This window comes from Micrasema longulum, unplaced genomic scaffold (assembly GCF_059751315.1).
Source record: "Micrasema longulum isolate JH-2025_06_02 unplaced genomic scaffold, ASM5975131v1 h1tg000592l, whole genome shotgun sequence".
NCBI classification, from domain to species: Eukaryota; Metazoa; Arthropoda; class Insecta; order Trichoptera; family Brachycentridae; genus Micrasema; species Micrasema longulum.
The window spans coordinates 294225-311835 of NW_028277788.1; the positions used below are offsets into that span (position 1 = coordinate 294225).

At 31.7% G+C, this 17611-nt stretch overlaps 1 protein-coding gene across 1 annotated transcript in view; it reads right to left on the reverse strand.

Annotated features, from left to right (window-relative positions):
* Window positions 1-17611, reverse strand: part of LOC148280343 (uncharacterized) — a 116449-nt gene that overhangs the window by 77450 nt on the left and 21388 nt on the right. The window contains 1 exon segment of the mRNA XM_088228534.1: window positions 5160-5328. Coding sequence (XP_088084660.1) covers window positions 5160-5328 — 169 coding nt within the window.

The following is a 17611-nucleotide window of genomic DNA, read 5'->3' on the forward strand; positions in this document are numbered from 1 at the left end:
AAGAGACGTGTTGTGTTGGTTGAATCAGCCGCCTCCGCTATGATTCGACCATCTAGTTTTTTGAAGCTAGATGCGGTTTAAATTCACATGGTGTGACGCATTTCTTAGCTTGATCGCCAAATTTTGTGTGGAAGTAACAAAGAATAGTTTTCTTGTTATTTCCGTTGGCCCTATAGCTTGTTTTGTTGAAATTGTTGTTGTATTTGTTGTTATTGAAATTGTTACTGCTGTTACTTGTTGTGTGTTTGAATCTATTGTTATTGTTGTTGTGACTATGCTGTTTGTTGATTGTGTGAAATAAACTCTCTACCTTATGGGTTAGAGCTTGTACGGACTGTTCTAAACTACAAATGTTATTTTTATTGTTGGTACCTACTACCGCTACATTATCCTGTGTGTACACCTGTATTAGGCGATCTGCTATCGTCGCTTGCCTATCCCAGTCATCTTCGCTTATGGCTAAATGCGCTTGGATCGTCTTGGGCAGTTGTTGTATCCACAAGTATTGCAACGTCGTTTCGTCTATTTGTAAACCTATTGCTAGCGTCCGCATCTCTCTAAGTAGGCTGGATGGGTTTCGATCCCCAAGCTGTAAGGAAGAAAACAGTTTTTCTCTCCTTCTGTCCTGTGGACAGCCCATGCGTTGGATTATAGCTTCCTTCAGCCTCGTATATTTTGCTCGGTTCGGTTCCATGAGTAAAATATCTGAAACTTGTTCTATGTGCGTTTGTTCAAGTTTTGACACTAAGTGACTATAACGTGCGTCTTCTGAAACTATGTTTGCCAACTCGAATTGTGCTTCTATCTGTTTAAACCAAAGTTCGATGTTGTTCACCCATAGCTGTGGTAGTTTAACGCTAATCCTATCCGTGTGGAACATGTTGTTTGCTGTGTTGATATTTGTCAAGTCAGTGTTGTCCTTGTTAGCCATTGTTTACAGTTTAAAAATATTCGTTTTTAAAAAAAAAAATTCAGAAAAATGTATGTAATAATGATTACAGTATAAGTTAACATATTGAAATAAAAGTATTCAATAATGAGTGTAGTTGTATTAAAAAGTTAAGTTTAAATTATTAGATTTAAATTTAAATTTAAATTTAAATTTCAAACAAAAATATTTATTTTTTAAATGTCAGAGTCACTATTTGTTATGTATGTACTGTGCAAGTTATAGAAAAGAAAATTAAAAACAGAAAATTTAAATAATTATTTTACCATACGGCGGAACACATTTTCCAACTATTAGGTATTTGTATTCTCCAAGCCTGAGTGGTCCCCTCAATATTAATATTCCTTTTGATTGTCCGTTGTACAATATATCAAGTTTAAAAATGTTTATGGTAAAACTTCAAATCTGTAACACATAATAACATGCATAGCCTAGGTTAAAAATATAAACATATATAGTACAGTCACACAATATAATGTATATAGAAAAAAAGTATGGATACTAATGTCCACGTACTAAGTTAAACATTCGTCGGCTTAGCCGCCCGAATATCTGTTTGTTTGATAGTTTCAAGTTGTTTACAAAAATAAAATTTTACAAATTGCAAGTATTGTGAACGACTGCGCCAGCTGAAAAATATTTCCGATAGATTTCGCTGGTAAAAAAAAAACTTACTCCCGCAGTGCGTTCACAAGGAGAAAACTTTCGGATGCCTACGTCACGCTTGTCTCGCCATATAATATTTGTCAAAAATAATTATGTTCCGGTACCCTGTAAGTACCTCTACTCAATCTGGCACCCTATGTAAATGTTCGTGTGAATTGTTTGTGTGTTCGACTCAAGAAAAATAAAAAAAAAATAAAATTTATATGTGTTGTAGGAATGTATTACTCGGCGTGCGATTTTTGGTGAGCGAGTCGCTCGAACGTATTATATTATGTTTGTTTATAATAATTTTAGTTAAATTATGAATCACCTGTTTGAATTAATCCCGGCCGAGTAATATTGTTAAGAAATTAATCACAGTTTAATCAATTCACTAGTTACATTAATTACATTTACATTAGTTACATTTACATTGAAGATTGTTACCGACAGAAAAATTCACTCGATTCGCTCGGTCTTTGAAAAATCTAATTCTATTATATATTATAATTATTATAATATAATTCTATTATACTAAATTAATTAACCTTACAATAAGTTAACCTTGAAATAGTTTAACCTTGATTAGAAATGAAATTTTAAATTTTTCATGTACCGACCGAAAAAAAGTAATTGTTGTACAATTTTGTCAAGCGAAGATATTTCTGTCTGAAATTTTGCGCAATTTTTATGGAATTTGAATGGGGTCACCGTGATTGATTGTTTAATGTTGTGTTTTCGTGTTCAAACGTCGGGGTATACCACTTTTAGTCGTGTTGTTACCTTTATGTAGGCACCTAGTTGGTGGCCTAATTTTGTGATGTACAAAGTTATGTGGGTGCACAGAATGAGAGCAAGTAAAACAGGGTACTTACGTTTTACACAAAGATTTATTCACGAAACTAAACTACTGAAGCTAACACATTGAAAGAAGGATTCTAATAACTATATTAGGCAAAATAAAATGAAGTTGGTAAATCTAAATTGGCGGTAATTTTGTGCCTCGAAGACGCGTGCGGTGAGGTCGGAATCCGGTAGTTTTCTCTCGGTCGGTTTGGCCCGTTCGTACGCTCTACGTCGGCGTTCGGCAATGTTCGGCTCGTGCCGTCGTTGTCGACCCGCCACAGCATCTTCTTCTTCTTTAGCCTTCTCTGTCTTCAAAGAACTCACACGAAAGGTAGGATCATACATGATAAAAATAGTGCAGGCAATTGGTAAAATAAACCAAAGTAGGGAACAAAATGCCGAACACTCCTCTAGTGGAACGGCAGGCCTGTTGACTGCTGCCAACAGGCCGGCTTCTCTTGAAGAGTTTTAAGTGGTTTCCTCTCATGAGCAAATGTTGAGAGGTTCCTTATTAGCCCATATTAATATGTATATCCCTCCTGATCCTAACAGTTTAGATAAATTTTAAGATATTTAATTGCAGAAAAATCCACTTTTTAAATATAAACCTTGTATATTATAAGCAAGGTAAATAATAAAGCAACTCCCATATAAAAAAATAAAATAAAAAAAGCCTTCTGTCCTTCACTGCTGGACATAGGCTTCTTCCATTTCTTTCGGTCGGTTGCCGCTTGCAGTCGATTCTAAGGCTAGGTCGTCAGACCATCTTTTTTGAGGTCTTCCGAAACCTCGCTTATTCTCCCAAAGTCTCCATCTTAAAATTTTAGGGGTCCATCTTGTGGGGTCTTGTCTCGCAACATGTCCTGCCCATTGTCACTTCAGTCTTGCTATGCGATCCATGGTATCCGCCATAGTAAGGGTAAATATTTTCTATATTAAAATCCAGTATATTAATTCAAATATGACTTTCCCAATCGGATGTGAAAATGTCAATTTAAAGATCACAAAAAATACGACTTCATCGTTCAAATAAATAAGTGAGATAAATCAAGTCTTGTATCCGATGTAGACTCGTGTTACATCATATCCACACAAGAGTTAACAACAAACGTATAACGGACGGTTTCGGTTTGCGCTTACGATTCTCGACCTGAGTATCTACGGCCCGTTGTATTTCTGTAAAATGGTTTTTGTCCGTATGAGCGGCCGGTGGCATATAACTTTTAAGATCTCACCCTTATCTTAAAAGGTCGATTTTTTTTACACATTTGAGGATTGAAAACGATTCAGAATCCGAAACGATTATTGAAATATTTTATTAACATTTATTACGAATTGTGATAATTGAGTTAAGGATGAAAATTAGTATAAAGCAGTTTTAACTGAATGCTATTCTACATAGTATAGTGTAGATATTTAGTCAATTTTTATTTCTAAAAAAATCTTTTTAGCAATATTTTGTTTTATAATAAAAATATTACAATATATCAGCAATATATTGTTCACATACCACTGATTTTCTCAAATAGAACGGTTTGGATAGGTAGAAAGAAATTGCCTTAAGGCAATATGCCCGATCTTATGCATAAAACTGCATTTGTGCATTAAAAAAAATAATAAAAAAATATTAATTAATTTCATAAACGGTACATATTAAAAAAAAAAATCTATACAGATCTACTTTTATACATCTAGTAAATATTATCACGGTAACTCTTGAAAAAAAGAGACTAACTCTTGTGCTTGGAGAGTGACTTACAGTGTTGTAGTTGTTTATTTAAAATAGTTTATATAATTTTAGTTTAGTTTTTAGTAACGAGTACATGAGAAAAAAATAAAAACATAGGATATATAAAGAAAAAAACATAAAACAATAATACATTCATCCTAATTAAAATTTAATGTAGTTTTTAAACGTGTTTTAAAAATTTCTTTAGATTTACTTTTAATTTATTTATTGATATATTATTTTTAATAGTTTTTAGTTCATTGGGAAGATTATTACAATTTTTTACACCTTTAAGACAAAGCTATTTTGACCATGACTTGTGTGGAATTTGGGAATTTTAATGGTATCTGAGTGACTTACTCATCTCAATTTTTTTTTTCTTTATAAATTTGTATAATAGAATTTATTTTATAAAGAGTGTCTACTGTATGAACCTTAAATATTTTAAATAGACTTTCCGTATTGAATGTTGAGGGTTTTTTTTAAATTACTTTAATAATTAATCTTTGTACTATTTAAAGAGGGTTTAATATATTGGCATATGCATCACCCCATTCTACAATACCATATTGTAACAAAGATTGTACAATTGAGTAATAAGCTATTTTTAAATTATTGATTTTTTAAATATTCCTTAATCTAATAACTATGTTTTGACATTTTCTAATTCGTTAAACTATAATAAAAAATACTATAACAATACATATATAAAGTGTTTAAATAAATGAATAAAAAATAGTTCACGAAAAAAAGAAAAGGGTTAATTTTGTTATTGATAACAATATGTTTATGTTCAGATGGAAGAGTTTAGGATCGTGGGTGTTTAAACCTTGGAAGAATGGTAAATATTACAGGTGTGTTAAATGGCCTCTTTAACCAGCCAATGACAGGTCATAAGCCCTGTAAATGTCTAGACATCCATATTCTCTTATAGAAAATGATTTCCTTCTCTATTGTAACAAATTTATATTTCAATAATATTTTTCATACCTCTTGGCCCATTAGCAATGACCTGGGACGGCAACGGAGCCCTCCTGACTACGGGCTCCTCTGGCCCGTTAGTCAGGGGGGCCGCAGCCGCGGGGGCAGCGCTGGGGGGCGCAGCCCGCGCCCCCCGGTACTCGTGCCATCTGTAGGTGCTGCGGTACTCGGAATGCAGCTGTGGACAAAAGTATAAAAGATTGAATATAAAATCAATATCAAATACCGACGATACCGTCATGAAGAATGACCAGACAGGTGCCACCGTTTTGTAGCAACAATTTACGGACAGTGTATACTTGTAATGCTGTATTAAACAGACTTCATGAACTCGGCAATAGTTATTCCCACGTATCGGATATATTTAGTGTAGGGTATTGCTAGAACAAACCTTTTGAACTTTTCAAAGATGGTGAATGGTAATTATATTTTTTTATACATTTCATAATATGTACGATTTTTTGTTCACTTTGCCCAGCTGTATGAAACAGTACTTACGATTTTCTTGTTTTATTGCTTTAAAATATTTTATTATTTAATTTGATTTTTCATTTATTCTTAAATTGTCTAAACTTTCTACTGAATACGTTGTATTATTGTTTTTAAAAATAAATCTGCATTATTTTTTTATAAATCTTGGGTAAAAGAATATTCATGTTTTAACACATATATATTTTAAGTCAAATATGTTAGTATTATAAATTTTTGTGAAAGGCAGATTTGCCGTTTATGTTTATATTTTATTATATTGATTGAGTAATTTGTTTATATTCAATTGGGACATTCCTTCAGTTGGGAGTAGACGGACGCCATTAATAACAGAGGAACGCCTTCTTTTTAGGTGGAAATTTGCAGATCGTGCCACAGACAAAGTAAACAATAAATACAACTGAAAATTTTAGCATACTTCAGGGGCATGTATACCAACATAATAATGAAAAATTGACAGTCGGACTCTCCAAACCCGCGAAATTTAAATATTCCCGTTATATTCTGAACACACCTCGTATAACCAGGCACAAAGCGGTTAGAAGAGGGAACTTGACTCGAGTATCACATGAGGAAAGCTCAGGGAATAACGGAGTAAAACGAATCATTTTAATAACACGCTTTACCTTGTTAAAATGTTCAACATAGGTTAACAGGACATTTTGTCGTTATTCTGTGAACCCTTCCGGGCCTAAAGGGGGTATTTAGGATCCCCCGGGTAGTATATTTTTACAATTACTTTTTTGTTATTCATAATATTTATTTTTTAACGGCCGAAGTGGTCGATGAATAGATTTATTTATTTTTATTTATTTATTTATTTAACTTTTTGTACATAATGTTATTTGTACATTGGCGGGCTTATTGCCAAATGGCAATTTCTTCCAACCAACCAATAAAAAAAAGTTTTATTTTTATAATTCAGGTTTCAGAACATATTCAATAGAGAAAAAAAAAACAGTTAAAAATGTATAAAAATAGAAATAAACATATTTGTTTATAAATTACCTTAAATCAAAACTACTACTCAATGGGAAAAAGGAAAAAAGCGGAAAGAGGAAAAAGGAAGGGAGGAGAGATTAAGGAAGAGAAAGGAGATGTTTCTTCAGACGTGATTTAAACAGAGATAATGTAGTAACATTTTTGATGGTGGATGGGAGATGATTCCACAGTCGAGCCGCATGGACACTATATGAGTTAGAGAAGAAAGAGGAATTGTGTATGGGTATTAAGAGAGTGCCTTGAGAATGAGAACGAAGAGGTAAACCATGAACTGATAAGCGTTGAAATTTTTCACGCAGGTATATAGGAGCGTTAGGACTATGAAGTACATTGAACAGAAGTGAGAGAGAGTGATAGTCTCTCCGCTGTCTAATTTTGAGCCATTTCAGTTGCCTATGATAATCAGAAATGTGGTCATATTTCCTAAGACCAAAAATGTACCTTATGCATGTATTCTGAAGTCGTTCAAGTTTATCGAGTTGCTCACAGCTTAAATCAGTCATGGAAACATCAGCGTAATCTAGAATGGGTAGTAGTTATGCTTGTACAAGTATGCATTTAGTACTAATGGTTAAGAATTTTTTAAGAATTTACCTAGGACACAAAATCAAACTTGGTAAAGATAACCAGATAGCGGAGTTACCAAAAAGAATATGGCTAAGTTGGGCTGCTTTCGGCAAACTTAAATATATTTTTGAAAATAAACAAGTCCCTATATGCTTGAAAAGACAAGTATATGAATTGTGCATATTGCCGGTGACAACATATGGACTAGAAACCATGTCTATAACACAAAAACGTAGCCAGAAATTAAAATGCACGCAACGATTCATAGAAAGACAGACGCTCGGTGTATGTCTAAGGGACAATAAGAAATGAAGAAATAAGGCGCCGAACCGGAGTCGTGGATATCATGGATCGTGCAGCGATATTGAAATGGCAGTGGGCAGGACACTTGGACAATGATGGCAGGTGGACACCCAGAATAATAAAGTGGAGACCGTGGGCAAACAAAAGAAGTGTTGGAAGGCCACAGAAAAAATGGGTCGACGACATTGCCTGTATTGCCGGTAAAACGTGGATGATGAAAGCGGGTGATAGGAAGGATTGGAGACGTTTGGAAGAGGCCGCCATCCAGCAGTGGAGAGAATAAGGCTGCAGAAGAAGAAGACGAACGGCCGTAGTCAATTCGTTCAAATTTTTAAATTATTTTTTTTATTAAAAAAAAGGGAATACGTGAGTTCTTATTATTTACTCAAATAATTAAATTTTCAGACTATTTCCTAAAAGTCGTAAAAAACTTGAGCTGGAAAAATGGAAATCGAGTTGTGGTAGAGTGGGATTTGAACCTCGGACCTTTGGCTTGAGTCCACAATACTACCACGGGACCACACACCAGTTAAAAAGTGATACAATATAAGATACATATTAAGTTTATATATCTTACATACATACTATTTTTATTTGAATTGTAATCACATATTTTATTTTGTTTTTACTATTTATTTTTTAAAATACGTTTTTTTGCTTTACAAAATATATGTATGTATTTTACAATGTTTTTTGGTTTTTACTAGGTTTTTAAATATGTTTTATACTACGACTTTCACTATGTTTTTAATATTTTTTTAACTACGTATTTTACTTTGTTTTTTTACTATATTCTCTACTACCTACCTTTATTTATCTTTTCTATGTATTGATTAATGTTTCCATATTTTTTGACGATCTTTAAATGGATAAGGATAATAAGAATTTGATAGGATTTAAAAATCGAATTTTATCTGAAAAATGGCATTAATATTTTCAACAATTTGTTTTCTTTTGCCACAGCGAAGCATGGCCGGGTTCAGCTAGTATCACTGAGTAAAATATAGGTATATTTACAAAAATATACAAAAAGTAGAAAAAAAAGTAAGTAGAAAGCAAAATAAAATTTAAAATATATATTATAGGTTCTTAACCATAGCCTTACAAATGTAAGTTACCGTTCGTCATCTTTAAAATAATCAAATAGAGTAGATTTATATAAACTACTAGCGCACCGACAGACGTTGTCCTACCCGAACGTTGGCAAAAGACTTTTCATTGATAAGTAGGTACCTAGATACTTGTTAATGATTAAATTCCAAAACTAAAAATTGTTAATATTCAAATACTGAATTCAAGTAGGTACCTTGGTACTTGTTTATAGTTGAATTCCAAAACAAAAAATAAATATTTTTTCAAATATGGCATTCTTTTTGCAAACGTCAATCTCCGATCTTCTCACCAACAGAGGGGTGTACTTATGTAGGAATACGATTTTTTTTAATGTTTTGAATTTAATATTATTTTAGTATTACCAAAAATCCAGTGTAAAGAAATAAATTGATAGAAATTATAAGGAATTTAAGGAATGAATCTGATTGAGATCCACAAAAAACAAATGCTGTTTGTAAACATTAAAAAACAAACTTTGGTTTATAAACAAAAAACCAACATCTTTCCATTTTTTTGTAAATGCATTCTCCTCGAACGCAACCCTGGTAGATCGATGAATAAAACATTCATGCCGTTACTTGATTTTTACAAATTAGATTGAAGATTTTAATATTTACGAACACGCACAGCGCAAAGATCTATATTTCTCTGAAAACCGCACGAAAATCGGATAAGACGTTTAGGACGAGTTCGGTGACATCACACGTACAGAGTAATTATATATTTAAAAGAAACTTTATGTTTAAAATATCAGAAACGTCAGAATAGTTATTGCCGAGTACATGGAGTCGATTTAAAATAGCGTTATATGAGTATACTGTTCGCGAATTGTTGCAACTAAACGTACTTGATGAGTCATTCTTCCAGGCACCTTGAAGTTAATTAGTGCTAATATTTTCGAGCAGTCAGATGTAAAGTTGACAATCTTAAATAAATTAAATAAATCTGTATGTTTTCTTTTCTCAGTGAGTTTAAACATGTTTAAAGTATTTAATAAGAAGTCATAATTAATAAATTCATATCTGATTCCGAGTTTAAAGTTAATTAATGCACATTAAAAAAATATTTTTAACTCTTTCAAGAGTATTTTAGTCTAAACTATAATACGGAGTCCATATAGTTGAGTTGTATTGCAACTGGCTTCTAACTAAAGCTGTATACAGCAATTTCTAAGTATTAATATTTTTAAAGTCACTCGCAAAATAAATCGTAACATTTTTAAGGATTTATTGGCTGTGCAGTTTATGGGACTGATGAAAGACAACTTTTGATCAAAAATGACACCTAGATCTCGCACTTCGGAAACAGAATTTAATTTGTTGTTTCCAATCAAATAATTAAACAGGATATTTATTATGAAAAATTGCATGACCTGACATTTTTTAATATTTAGTTACCGTATTCATCTAATCGAATTATTTTACCTACATACTAGGCAACGCCTAAAAAAATTTATTTTTCAAGTTCTATATTTCTTCATGGACCAGGTGGATTTATCAACAATATTTTGAGATTTTGAGAGATGAATCTCATTCGCATAAATAAAGGTTTCAGCTCTTAAAATTTATAAACATCGACAGGTGAAAGAATTGAAGGAATATACATATATATTTAAGATTCATACAGTAGACACTCTTTATAAAATAAATTCTATAATAAAAATATTTAAAAAAGAAAAAATAAAAGAATTTGAGATTAATAAGTCACTCAGATACCAACATAATATTAAAATTCCTAAATTCCAAACAAGTGATGGTCAAAATAGCTTTGTATAAAAAAATATAATAATCTTCCCAATGAACTAAAAACTTTTAAAAATAATATATCAATAAACAAATTTAAAGTTAATCTAAAGAAATTTTTTGAACTCGTGTAAAAACAACATTAAATTTTAATTAGTATGAATGTATTATTGTTTTGTGTTTTTTCTTAATATGTCCTATGTTTTTATGTTTATTTTTATTTTTCAAGTACTCGTATTTTAAATTATATAAACTCTTATAAATAAACAACTAAAAAGTGTACGTCACTCCCCAAGCACAAGAGTTAGTCTCTTTTTTTGGAGAGATACAATGATAACATTTGCAAGATGTGTAAAAGTAGATATGTTTAGAATTTTACAAAAACATGTACTTTTTATGAAATTTATGAATAAAAAAATAAAAAATATTTATAGATGTTCAAATATGGGCGAAATGGTAAATTTTACACAGTGTGTAAAGTGGCCATTTAAACCAGCTAATGACATACCATAAGCCCTGTAGATGCCTACACTTCTGTATTACCTTCTCTAAAGTGTTTTTCATCTCTGTTGTAATATGTTAATTCTATTTATCATTAAGAATGCGTTCAAGTAAAGTTTCCGATTTTTCTCTACCTAAACCCAGTTACCAATTTTATACAAATTATTTCAATGAATCCGGCCCATAGCTTTGCAATGTTCGGGTAACATATTGAACATTTTGGGGCCCAGAAAACTAAAATGCTTTTGTTATTTTCTTGTTTCATGACAGGTTCATGGGTTGAATACCCCTTTAGTTCATTGCCTCTGCAGAGAAGCCTTCGACCCTGTGTTCCACTTTACAAACAGAATGTACTAGTAAAAAGTGAACAATCGTCATCATTTTTAATTTATTTTATTTTTTAGTTTGGTTATTTCGTCGATTTCTCCAAATTTAAAATAAGCACCGCAAAGTCATCAAGTAAAAAAAATGGTAAAAAAAAATTTTGCTTTACATGATATTGTGTTTGTGTAAACGTTTTCAATATTATTTTATTTGATTACAAGCCTTCAAAATGGAATGTCAAGCTGACGAAAAAGGTAGATAAAACAGGGACCTTATTTAATTTATTTATTAGTGTATACACGGCACAAATGCCTTTTATAAACATAAATACAATTAACATACAGTGTTCTATTACAAAATAATGAAATAATATAATAACAATATATCTATACATATTACACAGTTGTTTTATATATTTTCTTTTTAATCATTTTAACATACTGAGGTAGAAAAATAATAAAAATAAAGATAACGCGGTATATTCGAAATACCAAAAATCATAAATCATTGATTTGTTGGTATTGTTGCAATGTATATTGAATGCCCTAGGAATAATACTAACTGTCTCCTGATAAGAGCTCAGAGGTTCTAAACTATTTAAAAAATAAAATATAAAAAGAAACAAGATAATAAAACTTTTTGAAAAAATTCGATATTATTATTTTTTTTAATATTTAAAAATTTAAATTAAAAAAAAAAAAAAACAACAAATATCTAGTCGTACGTTTATAAATATATTTGACATGTATTTATTTTTACATTTTTTTTTTTTTTTTATAAATGAACATAAATACGTCAAAATCCTAAACTATTTCTTTAATAGCAAGTTAAAAATTCATTTGGCTAATGTGAAAAATGTCAATACAACTGATCTGGTTCCCTAGACTGTGCAATCTTGAAATAGGTAAATTCATACGATAATTAGAAGCAGCAATATCTATATGAAATGGGACATTATGTCTATTAGTCCTAACAGGTATTCGGTATTGAATCATATTTAGCAAGTCAGGAGAGTCCAACATGCCATTTATTATCGTATGATTTACTATTTCGCTATCGTCCTTCTTCCACACGAAAATTTTAAGAAAACGGTAAAACAACTGGATTATATTCGGTTTCGCGACAGCGAAGAAAATTTCGGAGAAACTGGTTAAAAATTTATACTTTTTCCATGGATTTCGCCCACTGACAGCGACAACTAAATAATCGCAACGCGCTCCTGTCGGCGGGTCTTAATTGAATTGACAATGTTTTCAAAGAAATTCCATAAATTAATATTATAACAATACTCGCTCGCTGTTGAGTACGCAAAATAATGTTCATTTTAACAGGCGTATTCATGAGTGCACGAACCCTTAAGTGAGTCAATTGTTCACCGATATAATGGAGTACATAGAAAGAGGTTAGTTTTCATTTTTACTTCGAGATAGATTCCAATATCCTTATTTTATAAATATATAAATATTTTATCCGTTAGAACTTTATTATGGTCCAAGCTGGTTTCTCAGCATGCGTCACTATCTGAATAGATAAATAAATTGGAGCATGTATATAATACTCGGTTCACTAGTGTAGATGGACTAACTCTCCCCAAATTCAATAATAAATACGGGAAAAGAATACTACAGTACAATATACCAAAAATGTATAATATGCTCCAATTCAATGTAAAAAAAACAAAAAAAACTTATCTGGTTCAAGAGAAAGACGTCTGCTAAAAATCTGGCTTTTAGAACGTGTTTTTTTATTTAAAAAAAAGTGTTTTTCTTTTTTATTTGGTTTTTTTTTTTCGATGTACATGGGAATATGTACAGGGTGTTCTTTAGACCCTGTCACATCCGAAACCACGATGATCAGGGCAAGAAGATATATTAGCACATTAACTTAGTTTAGTTAGATAGTAAACTTACATTTAACAAACATATAGAAAATACTGTAGAAAAAGCTTACAAAATGTTAGGGTTTGTCATACGATCAACCAAACCTTTCACAAGAACTGACGCATTAAGAAAACTTTTTTTTTCATATGTACGTAGTGTCCTCGAGTTTGGTTCGCCAATTTGGAATCCTCAATATAATACTTAAAAAATCGTATTGAACATATTCAAAACTATTTTCTTAGACAATTAGATTTCAAAAATAATGTTTCATTCTCAAGTAGGACTGAGTCCGCTAATTTTCACAAGGTTCAAAATCTCACAACTCGGCGTACCATGTTGGATATGAGCTTTCTATACAAAATTGTTAATAACGTAATTGATAGCCCAGAAATTGTTAGAGGCATTTCATATCGAGTCCCTGTCCTTAGAACTCGTCAATCTGTACTCTTCGACATTCCTAACTCAATGACTAATTATTTAAAAAATAGCACTCTACGAAGAATACAGACTACCTATAGTGACAGTTTTAGTGACATCGACATACTACATTGTAAATACCATATTTTTATCAGATCTGTTAAAGACAATTTAAATTTATCTCCTGCTTGACTTTTAACTTTTAATTTGATTTTTAATTTTATCTTTCAATTTTAACTTTTTAATTTAAACATTTAACTTAATTTTAATTTAAACTTTTCATATTAATTTTAACTATTACTTTTAACTTTAAACATTTGATTTCAACTCTTAATTTATACTTACTTACATCTACTACCTGCATCTAATAATTTATTGTTGGTTGTGATTTTTTACAATTAAATTTAAATGTTCATGGAAACAGAGAGAGAGGGAGGAAAGTAGAGTAGCTATACAATGTCTTCTCCTTTTTATTTTTTAAAACCTTCAGCTATAAAGTATTGCAAATGATCCAACCATCGATATTTTCTTCTTTATCGGTAGATTCTTTATCTGGTAAGTATTTTGAATCACTGGACAAACTAAAGTCTTCATCTGAACTCATTTTTAGCAACCGACAGTCAAAATAATATTACCTCTGATGGTGAACGAGCTGTCGAAATGGACATGATTTACTAATATTCTGAAAGGTATCAAATTTTGATCTCTAATCAATAGTACTATTGTCGTCTATGGAGAAAATTCAAAAGTTACTATTCTGTTACTAACGCACAACATAGAAATCTGTTTTATCTACCCATAGGAACATCAAACTGCAACATTATAAAATTTGGACTTGATCCATTAATATTCTGACCCACCCATGCCCGAAAAACCCCCACTAAGCCCTACTTTCACCACGCGCATGTGTGAAGTCACCGCGTAATGTTGCCAGATCACGAAAAATATAATCATAACACAAATTTAAGATAATTATATATTTATTTAAAAGTTCTCAAAAATTTTATTGTACCCGCGGAAAAATTGATTGACACAACAGAGTAGATGAGAAAAAGGTCATTTAATAAGGATAATCGAATTTTTGAACTTTGAACTTAAAAAATGTAACAAATTTTATTTTACATAAAGCGGATATTTTTATGTCATGTTAAATATATGATGAGCAAAAAAGCGTAAAAAATTGACTACCCTGGCAACACTAACAAATTTTAAATTTTGTTTTCTTTTTTTTTCAAACTTTTAAGTAATGCATTTGCTACTTACACACATGCATTTGCTACTTACATATAAAATGTGATCCTATTCTGTTTCCTTAGGATCCCAGTAGTATTTCTACACTTTAAAACGACACAACTCGGCATAGTCAAATTCGAATCGGGAGTTGAGTACTGAGCGACGCCCACGTCTACAAATAAACTAATGGGTCAAAACGTAAAACTACTCCTTTTAGAGTTGTTTAGTCACCTTCTGTTTGATGCGCGCATGGGGTTTCTAGAATATTCTTAATTCTATGGTGTGCTTATTTTTTATTTTTTTTAATTCCCAGCCGGGAGGCACATGTGCTAGTGTAATTGCAGACAACCGAATTAGGGAGTAAAGTTGAGCAGATTGCCTGACTTCTGGCGCAGTCATGTCTCCAACAACGCCTAAATTTGTATCTTGTTTTATTTGCAGTAATTTTGGTTCAATAAAAATGAATTTATGTCGATAAGTTCTACTGAGTAAATAAGCAGACTCGCTTCGACCCACTTGTGTCTACAGTATCCCCAGACAGTCTGGGGTGGCTTCCCCTTCCGCCGCAGGCTACAGGGTGGGGACTATGTAAAACTATGTAGTTGGCATGCCTCTACCACCGTTCGTCTGCATGTACACCCTGTACTCACATACACTAGACTAGCGACACCACCGCAGTGCGACAAAATAAGTAACTAAAATTAGACGGTAAAATAATATTAATAACACCAAAAATATTAAAAACCGTTTTTAAAAAAGAGAATATGAACAAAAACATAGTATTTTTATAAACCAAACAATACATCACAAATATAGAAAGGCTTGAAAATGTTCAATGATTTTTTTTTTAATACCTGGATGATAAAAACAATAAAACGCTTTGCACTTACAGCCAATCTGCTAAACAAAATTGATTTTTTACCCTTGAAAATAGACGCACTATATCTGAATTATGCTATTTATATAAATTATTAAATAATAAAGTAGACTCTTTTAACCTACTCTCCAAAATTAATCTAAATGTCCCCTTTCACGTGACAAGAAAAAAGTATTTATTCCATCTGCCAGTCTGTAGCACTAACTATGCACAACAATCTTTCCTTTATTGTTCTTGCTCAAACTATAATGCTTTTTTTCCCTCTATTGATATATTTAACACGCCCCTTAATTTATTTTAAAATAAATAAAGACTGATTCATTCTGGCTGCGATACGAATCCACTTGCTATTTTATAATGCTCTCACTTACACACACCTGAACACTGACTCCCACATACACACAAACACACCTATACACTTACTCTCATACAAATACACATAAACACACCTTTTGTTGTACCACAATTTAATATGTATGATTTATATTTAGAAACTTCGCTGATCTGTCCTTAAACCGTATCTTTTTTATGTTATTACATCATTGTCGACTGCATGTTTCTGTAAAATAAATAAATATCATAATCATAGGCACCGCATCGGAAGAATACTAGCAGTGTCTTTTGATCATGTGTAATTTAAATGCTGGTATTTTTTTCAAAATAAGATTTTATTGTATTTTATTGCCACACGTTTAATGTACTATCTCCAATTCATTTGAACTAGTTTACTTTAAAACTGTTTTATTTTTTATTACATGAGAATCAATGTACTAAAGTTTAGTTTGAATTTTAAAAAAATAATCTGCCGGTCGAAATGTAATTATATGTTTGTTATAGAAAACATGAAAGTATATTTTTTAACAGAAATACAGTAAAAAGTATTTTTTTGGTCTCCTTTGCATATTTTTTTTTTGCTCGATTTTTAATAAAGAACGTATTAAAATGGATAAATCGTATGATTTCCTTGCTTTTTATCAGACTTTAAGAGTATTCAATTAATGTCGATTGTCTTTTGTATGATAGCGTGCTTTTTGCTAACAACAAAAAGGAACTGCAATTCTTGGTAACAAAGATCTACAATGTATGCAAGGGAAGCGATTTGCTGATGAATTTCGATAAATCGAATGTGATGGTTTTTGTAAGAAATGAAAGTATGACTAAATGTGAAATCACTGTGAATGGTTATACTAAAACAGGTAGAGAAATTTGTGTTTCTGGGAAGTATGTTTACTAGGGATTGAATGACAGAAATCTATTGAATGGGGGTTGAGCGACGGGAACAGAGTGAACAGTGCACTTGAATCAACCTTGGCAAATAAATGTTTGTCGCAAGAGACGAAATTAGCAGTTCACAATATCAAGAATCCTGGTCCCGACCCTGATGTATGGAGCGAAGTATGGACTTGGAAAAACAAATATGAAAGTAGGCTAATTGCTATCGAAATTCGATCTCTCGTTCGAATGTGTGGTAAAACTACGTATGATAGATGCACAAATGTCGAGGTTGGGATAAGCATTGTAGACATAATCAAGAAGGGAGCTCTGCGCTGGTTTGGACATGTAGAGCGAATGGACAGCGAAAGAACGGCTAAGAATATTTACAATGCGAATGTTGATGAATGCAGAAATAGAGGAAGACCGAAAAAAACATGGCATGACCAAATCCAACGAATACTTGAGGATGTACGTGTCAAAAGTCGGAATAATAGGCGCGCGTACATGAAAAGATGTATGAATGTTATTTTTGGTACGTGTATTTTGTACATACACAAATCTGGATTTCTCCCAAGAGGGAGTAGGTATATATTTTATTAATATCCCTACAGAGATGAGGTAGAATTTTTTTCAAATTCAGGATTATGGATATTCGAGCGTTTACAGGGCTTATGACCTGTCATTGGCTGGGTTAAGTGGCCACTTTACGTATTACAACATTCCCCATTCCGCTTATTAGCGAATATCGACACAGGTAACATTTTTTTGATTTTTGTATATATGTTATTAAATGAGAAA